General features: G+C 47.6%; 2 protein-coding genes across 2 annotated transcripts in view; one reads left to right on the top strand and one right to left on the bottom strand.

Moving 5' to 3' along the window:
• LOC148813513 (uncharacterized) overlaps nt 1-635 on the bottom strand; it is a 17,488-nt gene extending 16,853 nt beyond the window's left edge. The window contains exon 1 of the mRNA XM_088908106.1: nt 384-635. Coding sequence (XP_088764232.1) covers nt 384-609 — 226 coding nt within the window. The 5' untranslated portion in view covers nt 610-635. The remainder of the gene's footprint in view (nt 1-383) is intronic.
• A 3,253-nt stretch (nt 636-3,888) lies between these two features.
• Nucleotides 3,889-5,508, top strand: LOC148813512 (uncharacterized). Its single transcript, XM_088908086.1, has 2 exons — nt 3,889-4,897; nt 5,238-5,508. The coding sequence occupies exon 1, from the start codon at nt 4,162-4,164 to the stop codon at nt 4,855-4,857; it is 696 nt and encodes a 231-aa protein (XP_088764212.1). The 5' UTR covers nt 3,889-4,161; the 3' UTR covers nt 4,858-4,897; nt 5,238-5,508.
• The last annotated feature ends 5,631 nt before the right edge of the window (nt 5,509-11,139 follow it).

Below are 11,139 nucleotides of genomic sequence, written 5' to 3'. Positions count from 1 at the left end.
ACACACACACCTGGCAAGACTCAGGTTCGAGCCAGTGCAGCGAGGCACGAACTAGGGCGGGAGCGGCGAGGGCACAAGCCCTAGAACCCGAATCCGTTACAATAACAAAAGGACAGACAATGAAATATATGGCTATTTCGAAGTCGCAAATGTGAGATATCAAGTCGTAATTCTGAGTTACTAAGTCGGAATTCTGACTTACTAAGTCGAAATTCTGAGTTGCTAAGTCACAATTCTGAGATACTAAGTCGCAATTCTGAGATACCATAGCGCGTTTTTTTTTTTACTCCCTGGCGGAAACGGGCTTCCATAGTGAGAAGTCTTTCTATTAAACGACCAAACCAAAATCACATCTGAAGTCTTAAAAACAAAACGTCGCTCACCTGCGGCACGTCCCGGTTCAATCATGTCCCGCGGGGACACGGGTTCTCCGCAGTTAGAGGTAACCTTACTCTTAGAGGGAAAAGATTTTTTTTTTAATAAGAAAAATCCAACTTCAGTAAATCGATCTTCGATCCGGCAGATGAGCTGCACAATGACAGCACTGTCGTTTAAATACCTGACAGAACACGAGCCCAGGGAAGCTGAAATGCAAACATCCTGCCTCATTTGGGTGTGGGGGACGACTTGTTTTCCTATATAGCCTGCAGGGTCTGTGATAACTGATCTAGATTTCCCTTGTGTGTTGTATCAGGAAAGAGAATCAGACGCGGAAATACAACTGAAAATACCCCCCCCCCCCCTCCATTCTGCACAGATTCTAGCCTTGAAATCCCACGATCTCGGTATATTTTCACGCTAAAAACCGATGAAGACCACCGTTAGCACCAGACAGACCCCCCCCCCCCCCACAGAAGAAACAACCTATAGTCTATCGTGAGGGAATGCACGATCACGTTTTCTCAAGGGGCACCCCAAAACATTATCCCCAGAGCGGAATGGGGGGGCGTTGCGGTTCATTGTTGAGCCCACGAGTAACTAAGAGAGAAACCAACAGGTGTCCCGTCGACCCACAGCAGAGAGCTGGCCCTGGACTGCCGGTGTTCTCTTGCTTGAGTGAGAATCGCCTTTCTGTTGAGGATGATGATGATCTAGCGCGCCTGACGACGACAGAACTCGTCGTGGTGTTTTCAGTGGAGACCTGTGCGCCGTCGTACGAGCCGCAGACTCTAAAATCTGGCCCGCCTCCACCTGTCCGGACCACATTTCACAGGTGCGCTCGCGTGTGGGATTCCAGTGGGGTTCGGCAGCAGCTCGCTGTCGGACCGGAAGGCGTTATGGGGGTGATCGGGTCGGCCCAGTCCGTCCCTGGGGTACAGCACCCTTTTTTGCGGACATTTTTACAGCTCGCTGTCTCAGGAGGGCCGGGACTATCGATAGGGATTCCAGTCAGCCTGGTGTCTCTCTCTTCTCCCCCCCCCCCCCCCCCCGTCCCGCTGGGGAGCGTCACAGGAGCAGACAGACCCGAACCCCCAGATTCAGAGACAGCGGATGACTGACCTCCACCCCTGCCCCTGACTACACTCACCTACACTGTTACACCTGCAGTACTACTCACACCGCTGGTTTTTCTCTCCTCACACTGCTCTGCACTGGCTTGTTTGTTGTTGCTGCTGTTGTGTGTTTGTGTTTTTGGTGATTCCTTTAATGTCTTTGCATCTGAGCACGCGTGCAAGAAAGCACCTCGTTGCGCTTGTGAGAAAGACAGAGGAGCTGAACTGAACCATCGTTGTGCAGCGATTTAAAATGAATGTAGATGATAACTGTGCCTTTCGTGAATGTACAGTAGCTCTGAAACCACACGGCTATGTTATGTCCTGTTGTAAATCTTCCTGGACCGAATTGCAAACTTATTGTGATACAAATACTTTTTGTTTTACTTCTTATGTTATATTTTTATATTGTTATATTAAAAAAAACTTATAGAAACTTCAATCCCATTGGAAACAATACAAAACTGGCCCCTGTATTTGACTTCATCATTATACTGGCACGCTGTTACAGTATATACACAAGAGTCCGCTGTTTGAACATTTTAAAACAGATGTAAAGGCGTGTTTACAGACGATTTCGAGAGGTACAGTGAGGACATGAAAGCTTATCTTTATTTAACAATAAACTTCATTTTATATAGCGCCTTGAAATGTGGCATCTCAAAGCGCTTTACTCTGTTTAAACATGCACCCCCTGACGATGTGATCGATATGCTTGTTATATGTGTACTCGTGTTCGTATTGAATTTCCTTTTGTGGTTCAGATAAAAACAAAAACAAAGCCAAAACCAAAAAAAACAAAAAACTTCTGAATCAAAAACTCTTGTAAGGAGCCCTTACGCCGAGGCGGTGTGAAAACCAGCGGTTTTATTTCAATTTTATTTAATTTCATTATCAATGAGGCAAATTAGGTTAGTTAACTTCACGGTATTTTGTTTTCCAGTTATTGTTTTGGATTTCAGCCCAACCAGACTTTGGCTCCGTGTCTTGCGATTGTTCTTGTCCTATGGGTACGGACAAAAAAACAACCCTGCCCTCTTCCTGTAATCAAACCCCGGTCGATGAGTTTAGATTTACAAGATAAAATGTGAAAGGTTTTCCCTGTGCGCCCTGAAACTCGAACAAGACGTCCGTGGGCAAGTGTCGAGAAACAGCTCCTGTGTCAAACAGAGCGTTTGGGAGGAGGACACCCGACGTCTGTATTTAAATAGAGAAAATGACAGTTAAACGACCACAGGGGACACATGTCCTCATTCAGCCGCGCAGACACGTCTTCCTCGTCGGGAAAAGGAAGATGTCGCACTACCCGTGCTTCTTTGACAAGAAACGAGCCACGTTTAGCTCCCAGTCCGAAAGACCACACTCCTTTCCGACTGGTGTGGACTCCTGAGACCAGTACCCACTTGTATGTCATATCTGTAATATATCCCGCAGAGTACAAACAGCGTATGAGCGCGTCAGATGTCCTGAGGTGCGGTTTCAGACGCACTGCCCCCAGGAAGTCCAGAGTTGATCTTTCAGGTGTCGTGCAGATAAACTGCAGTTTCTACCGAGTCTTCAGGAGCTTTACAGTATGTGCATCTCCTGAACATCTCCTGCTGCCGGATCTACCGCTGTGATCATGAAGCACCTCCGGTCAGGACAGCGACTCGCCCATCTCTTCCTGTTTGAGTGAAGGGCGTGTGCGAACACAAGCTCCCGGTGGGGGGTTATTTTATCAATCTATCTTGTATGGCGTCTTTCGATTCTAGAGACACTTTACACGCATCAACCCATCGCAGGTCCAGAGCCCAGCTCCTCTGTGGTCAGTCAGTGTCGGTCAGAACACTGTCCCGCAGGTCCAGAGCCCAGCTCCTCTGTGGTCAGTCAGTGTCGGTCAGTACCGTGTCCCTGCAGGTCCAGAGCCGAGCTCCTCTGTGGTCAGTCAGTATCGGTCAGTACTGTGTCCTGCAGGTCTAGAGCCCAGCTCCTCTGTGGTCATTCAGTGTCGGTCAGTACTGTGTCCTGCAGGTCCAGAGCCGAGCTCCTCTGTGGTCAGTCAGTATGGGTCAGTACCGTGTCCCTGCAGGTCCAGAGCCCAGCTCCTCTGTGGTCAGTCAGTGTCGGTCAGTACTGTGTCCTGCAGGTCCAGAGCTGAGCTCCTCTGTGGTCAGTCAGTGTCGGTCAGTACTGTGTTCCGCAGGTCCAGAGCTGAGTAGTGTCTAAGAAATCGAAACTGAAACTGTGGATATGAAGAATAAACAAGTCGTTTACTTTCGTTTCCCCTCCTGTCAAAACCACCACATTCTAGAAACCGGGCTCGGTCACAGAATAGTTTCTGTTCTGAGAATAGTTTTCTCTGCGTTTGATCAGGCGGCCAGCGATGTGCTCAAAGTGTGCTCCGTACTCGTCACGTGGAGTTTTATCGGAAACATGCTGAGACTCACGGAGAACCGCACTGAGCTGGCATGGTGACCACATACGACAACCCGTTACACAAGCGTGCTCACACACAACACAGCACAAGGTAGGTATGCCTGCAGTCTGTAAACGCAGAGAGAGAGAGAGACTGCGATAGGTGAACAGATGGACCAGTCTGGGCTGTTGTTTTTTTTCGGGGGGGTGCAGGTAATATAAGCCCAGAGTCAATCATAGTCCAGTCATTCCTGGACGCAACATCTCTCACAGAATGACTGGCACAGATGCTCATCGTGGCTGGTGCAGAGAGAAGCTCCGAACAGCTGATCTTTTCACAGAGGATGAAACACCCAGGTTTCAGACGTTTGTGAGGAGGTATGGGATTGATGTGGGATTCCCTCTGCAGTGCCGAGGATGTCGTCTGGACTATCTGATCAACGACAGGGGCTACGCTACATTCCGGGGACAGCAGGACCATGTGGACTTCTCACAGGGCAGCAGTGATGAAGCACTTGTCCCTTGCTTTGTCAAATCGCCTGATGGCGGTGGGGAGAAGGGACAGATTGCTGTCGAAAGCAATCCCAGTGCTTCTCCTGGATACAGAAGCGCCCGTCCTTTCGTAAACTCCCACACGTTCCAGCTGTACTCGCCGACGGAGGTGTTGAGCATCGGCTTCCTGGCCGCAGCCAGGCTGGAGAGCGTGGCCATCGACGTGGTCGAGCGCAAGGAGCTCAACACAGTCTACATGCAAACTGCCGACGCCGTCCTGGTGGAGGGGTACAGGAAGAAGAGAGCGTTAGAGTCCCTGAGAGGGAGGTGTCAGGTCCCGAAGATCAAGAAGGAAGAAGCTGACGGCAGTAAGAGAGAGAAGAAAAAGGAACCTTCATACAAGACACAGCTGAAAGAAGAACAAGCAGGGGACAACTGTGTGGGCGGAATGGAGAGACTGGCAGTGAAAAACGAGTAGACCCCCCTGTCCGCTCCAGTCAGAAGGTGCAGAACTGCAGGTCAGTGCACAGCCGTCTAGTCACTAGAGCCTCAAGACAGGAAGCTCTGTAACGGAGCGTCTGATGTCCGTTTTAGTCGTTGTGCATAAAACTCCACTTTTTCTAGATAGTATCTACATGGCTCATTTCTGTATTCCATCTCCCTGAGCGAAACTTAAACCCTGAACTTCACTGAGGCACTGATGAGTGATGTACATCAGGGGAGGCAGCGGATTCCTTTCGTGTGAGAGTCTTGAAATGCTTTTAAAGGGCTCTCTTTTTTATTTCTGTGCAGTGAACTGAAACTATTTAGTGATTAATTCCTGTATTGGTGTTCTCTCCATCTCTCTCCTGTTTTCAGTCTCTCTCTCTGCCTCCCTCCCTCTACCTCTCTCCCACCACCCTGAACAGGCACTTCGGAGACCAGTGCCTCCGGTCCCGCTCACCTCCCTGCCTTGGAATCCTCTACAGCTCACCGCCGCCCCCTGCTGGTCGCCGCTGGCCTCTACAGCTCCTGCTGGATGGATCAGAGCCTCCGCAAAGCTACCGCTGTTTAAGCACAACACATAAGTCAAGAAGTGCAGATCTTGATGTGATCCGTTTTTCTCTGCTTTCCTGTGCCTTAATAAAGAAACTGCGATTTTACCCAGCCTGGTTCCATCAGTCTCTGTTCTGCTGCGCTCCTGTCTCTCTCCGACTCAGTATGTTCTAAGGCAAAGATGCTTTAGGATCGTAAAAGAGCTTCAGGATTTCAAAAACAGACGTACATATTGACAAACTTTACAAGAAGAAACAGAAAAATAATAACCAGAAACACACAAGCAGTTGTTCTTTATCGAAGCATCCGGTCCAAGTCTGACTGACTCCTGGACAGCTTCTACCTCCAGGCAGTCAGACTGGTGAACAGCCAGCCTGCGGCTCCTTCAGCTCATCCCCCGCCCTGGCTACACGGACACACCGCTGTCTCTGTATTGGGCACAACTGCACCACTGGGACACCATGGACTGCACACACCCTGGACACATCGCAGCTCTGTGTAGACTGACCCCTGTCGGAGCTTCTCTTGTTCCATTTCTACCGCACTGTTATCTGTTATTACAGTCTGTCTCCTTATTTTTGTAACTTGGAGCTCGCAGAAAAGACATTTAGCTGCCAGCAACCACTGCGGCACGCTGTCTTGCTGTGCCTTTGATAAATAAACTTGATTGATTGACTGTTTTTCCACTATGACTATTATTCAGTATTTATACAGGTTTGAATACCGTGTGGTGGAGAAAATAAGCACGTATGTATTATTTTCTTGTTGTTTCTCACTACGGCTGCTCCTACAGAGGCTGATTTGAATGTTTACAGTTTGAAAAAGGGCGATTTGACACTTTTTTTTTTACTTTTCTGTGTTTCCTCACAAGTTACTCGAGTTCTTACGAGAACAGGGTTTAAACACATAAACCAGGCATGCGCGCTATGGGGGGGCGGGTTTAAGGTTCTGATTGGTCAGAAGTCGCTGGGAATGACAGAGACCTCAACCTATCAGAGGAGCTGTTCCCACAGCCGGGCTATTTGAACCGGTGGGAGGGGTGAGTCGTCATCTTGGCTGCAACTTGTGTTCAAGCGGACAGGTGCTTCACCTGTACTGCAATCAAAGGCGTTTTCATGCAGCTCAGCAAACATTTCCTTTTACCGGAAAGCAGATAGATTATCGACGTGCTTTGTCGTCTTTTAAACTGTTCTAAACGAGAGGTGAATGTTTTTAATGGGAAAGAAATGTTCGTGTTGCTGTGTGTTGATGTATCTGGTTACAGAGCACAGTTCTGAGGAGTTGGGCTCGTCTGGTGTTGTGTGATGTGTAGTCCCTGGTGTGGCGTTTTGTGGTTTTTGCGGGTAAAAATATTTAACTTTCCGTTGGGCAGTTTGTATCTGAAGTGTTTTGGCAAACGCTGCGCTGTTGACTCGTTTATTATACAATAGTTGCACTGCGGTGAGAACAAGCATTATGTTCGTCTTTAGTAAGTTATTGGACCTCACCTGCGCTTGCCATATTTTGAAAAACAGTTAATTTATTTGGAAACGGAGAAGTGTAGCGTTGTCAGCAAATACACACGTGTTGTCGGATGTGTGTACTATGTGCTGTGCAGTGTGTGTCTGTACTTCTTGACAAAGGGATGGGCACTTTCTGATGTTTTAGGGTCGTGTTATGCACAACATCCATTTTTTTGGTTCAGTTTAAATTTTTATGTCTTGGATAGACTAGGGCTTTAATATTACCGTTCGAAGATAATTAAATCCTACAAGTGAAGTATTTTTGTTGTAAAATGACATTTTCAAACCTGGATATAACGACACCGACCCACAAAAACCACGCAATGCCCTTATAATAGAAACTACTTGTTTGCAGCATTAATTAGCAACAGATGCCCACAGCTGCTCTTAAAGTCATCATTAATAAAGGCCCGAACTTGACCAGGTGCTTCACTTTTACTGCAATGAAAAGCGTTTTTCTCCAAGGTAAGGGGAAAAAGTTATGTAACTTCACAAACATTTGCTTTTGCCATTGCGTTTTGCTGGAAAGACGATAAATTATCACTGTGCTTTGTCGTCTTTTAAACTGTTCTCAACGCGAGGTGAATATTTGTAATGGGGATAAAAAGGATCATTTGCTTTTTGCTGATTGGTTACAAAGCACAGTTCTGGAAAGTTGAGGTTGTCTCGTGTTTTGTGATGTATAGTCTGTGGTGTTGCTGTGGTTTAGCGGGTGTGTGTGTATATATATTCATTCGTTGTGCAGTTTCTGTCTGACGTGCTTTTGTCAGCGTTGCACTGTTGACTCGTTTATTACAAAATCGTTTCACTGCTGGCAAAACCAACAAAACATTAAATAGCGGAAGATGCACACAGCTGCTCTTAAAGTCATCAATAAAACAGGGCTGTGACATTATTTCTTTCAAAGACCGTGTTGGTGTTATCCGTGCTGGCATAATGTATATAGTTCATTATATAAAAACAACCGGAAGATGAAAGCAGTCGATTATTTTACTTGTGTTGTGTTTGTAAATCCCTTCACTGTTAAAGAAAAAACATGTATTCAGAGGTCGCTACATTACAACCTCTCTCAAAACAACAAACAGGTTCTTCTGATGCACATTAACATGAGAGAGTGTAGCTGAGACAGAGGGACTGTTCTCAGTTCTGTTTCTGTCTTGAGTCATTTTCACTCCACAGCTTCTCCCTGAAAACTGAGTCCTGCTGGTTTGTTTTACAGGCTTCTCTTATAAATTAACACCTAGACTGCAGATATGTGCTGTTTCTTATTACTTTATAGGAAAATCTCATCATTTCCAATATGGTGGAGTATGTTTGCTAGCAAGACATCAACGATTTTCAGTCAGAACCAGTGTCTTCTGTACACCTGGTGGAGTTTTGCACGAATGTCGGTTATTGTGCGAGACGTCGGTGTGAAAGGGCGAGTGTGGAGTGACCAGGGCAGGTTGGGGTTCTAGTGATGGATGGGGGTGCACCTGCAGGCAGTGGGCTGGTGAGGACTGTGTCTGTGGGCTCATGTGGTCGTGTTTGTGGACGGGTGTCTCAGAGGGGCCTTCCAGCAGGTTCTCAGGAAGCTCTTCAGGAAGAGAGCCGGCAGAGGTCTGAAGTGGATCTCCTGGACTCACCCCTGACCGGTCTGCTCCCAGTCCTGGCCTGGACTCCGGGATTCGCTGTGGGAGGTGAGTCTTGGGTCAGGAGTCGATGCTCACTCACACTGAGAGACAGACAGGCGCCACGCCAACCCTGCTCCACCTACACACAAACACACAGAGTCCTACACAATTGCAAACTCTGTCCGGGAAGCTCCAGGACAGGTGGGGAGGGACTGGGAATGTGGGGGCTGCTCCCCCTGATGATAGGAAAGGGGACCAGGCAGCCAGGACTGGAGAGGGTGCCCCCAGACCTGCAGTTAGAGGACAGGGGGACTGGGGACCCCCCCATCAGCCAGGCAGGTGAGTGCAGAGCAGGTGAGTCTCTCCTTCGCTGGGTTTCCCTCACAGGTGACGCTGGTCTTCATCGATACTGCAGGGATCATCGGACCAGTCTGGGATCGACACACTCTGAGGGGGCAGAGCAGGAGTCATCTCAGGGAGATGGGCAGGATGTCCCGACTGCCTTCCTCCTCCTCTTCTCTGCCTGCTGGAGCCTGTGAGGAAGAGGAGGATGACGAAGAGCTACTGATGACCCTGGTCCAGGTGGAGAGGGGATTTCCATCCTTTTGTTGGGGTGTGGGAGGGTGACCTCAGGGTGGTGTCCAGACCTGCTGTCTCTCCCTCAAGATCCTGGTCAGACTGCTGCCTCTAGACTCATGAAACATCATAGTCACTGCACTGGGTATTTAATATAATGGTCACTGCACTGTTTTCATGCCGAAGGACAGTCACTGTAATGTGTGTTCACTGTGATAATCACTGAACTCTGTTTTCATTGTGAGGGACAATCGCTGTACTCGGTTTTTACTGTAATAACCACTGTACTGGGTGTTCAGTATAATCATCACTACACTGGGTATTAATAATCACTGTACTGGGCGTTCAATATAATAACTACTGGGTGTTCACTTTAATAATCACTTCACTGAGTATTAATAATCACTGTACTATGTGTTCACCATAAACATCACTGCGCTGAGTATTAATAATCACTGCACTGTTTATTTAATATAATGATCACTGAACTCTGTTTTCATAATGAGGGACACTCCCTATACTGTGTGTTCACTGTAATAATCACTGAACTCTGTTTTCATTGTGAGGGACAATCGCTGTACTGGGTTTTTACTGTAATAATCACCATACTGGGTATTCAGTATAATTGCTTTATTGGGTAATTGATGTTATAGTCACTACTCCATTTTCACTGATGGACAGTTGCTGTACTGGGTATTTACTGTAAAATACTGTAAAAATCACTGTACCAGGTGTTCAGTATAATAAAAACTGTAGTGGGTGTTCACTATGACAGGCAATCACTGTGCTTGGTATTCACTGTAATCATCACTGCACTGAGTGTTAATAATCACTGCACTGGGTGTTCAGTATAATAATAACTACTGGGTGTTCACTGTAATAATCACTGTGCTGGGTATTATTAGTCACTGTACTGGGTGTTCAGAGTCATCACTATATGTTGTATTCGGAGTGCTGTCTGTTTTTCACTGTACAGATAAATCCTGTTTCTCAGTTGTAGGTGGGCTCCTGAAAAGACTGCTGAGCCCAGAAGCAGGAGTGTGATTAGAGAGGAGGGACAGGTGAGGTGAGCTGTTTAAACCACCTGTGTGAGGCTGTCAGGGGCTGTGGGGCAGGGAGACACTGGGGGCTGTCGGGGACTGTGGGGCAGTGGGACACTGGGAGGAAGAGCTCAGTGTTGTCCCCATGCAGGTACTTGTCACTCATCCCTGCTGCAGCTCTGTGTGTGATTCCCAGGACAGAAGTGTGGAGCTCACAGAGCAGAGGAAGTCAGAAACTCCTGCTGGAGCACCTGACTCAATATTCTGTACAAACCAGGCAGAGAAACAACATGGAGCCCTTTTCTTGGATAGGAACTGCAATTCAGTCATCTGTTATTTCTTGATTAATAATGTTGTGCTGTTTATTTGGAGAAATGTTCTCTATCAGACAGTGTTTTTTGTGAATAGTTTTATTACAGATTCACCTTAATGGTCAGTCACTACAGTCTCTTGAATATTTACTGGAAACTCACTGTAGTGGTTAGTCACTTTGACAGATTCACTAAGAAATAACCTCTGTACTGCACATTCACAAGCTAGTAAGTTTCTTACCTCAATAATTACTGACTTGCATATTCACTGTTAATAGTTCAACACTAAACCAGTGTTTTTCCTGAATATTCACTCCACTGCTGGTCCCAGTCTGGCGAGAGCAGGAGGACTGGGGGTACCACTGGAATCCTGAAGGAGGAAAAGTCAAGAGGAAGGACAGACGCCCCAACATCGGAGCTCTCTCCCAGTCGGACACCAGGAGCCCCGACACCCTCATCCTCCCCCATCGGCTCCATCTCTCCGGTCGTCTCGTCTGGATGTCGGGCTCCAGGATCTCAGGGAAGGTTCCCTCCTCCCAGCCCGGCTCAGGCCTGAGGAGTCTGGAAGATGTGGGAGAAGCCAACAGGAAGAAACTCCTCCTGGACCTCGACTCTGGGACGAGCCCAGCGCCTGGAGACACAGGGGTGTCAGAAGGAGGAGGAGGAGCCCAGTGGTGCAACAG

Source organism: Atractosteus spatula (genome assembly GCF_055471065.1).
Source record: "Atractosteus spatula isolate fAtrSpa1 chromosome 10 unlocalized genomic scaffold, fAtrSpa1.hap1 SUPER_10_unloc_1, whole genome shotgun sequence".
Classification (NCBI taxonomy): Eukaryota; Metazoa; Chordata; class Actinopteri; order Semionotiformes; family Lepisosteidae; genus Atractosteus; species Atractosteus spatula.
Note: the sequence above shows the minus strand (reverse complement) of the source record. Positions and strands in the feature narration are given on the sequence as shown.

Coding starts and splice junctions, on each gene's coding strand:
- LOC148813512 (XM_088908086.1), top strand. CDS start 4,162: ATGACTGGCACAGATGCTCATCGTGGCTGGTGCAGAGAGAAGCTCCGA.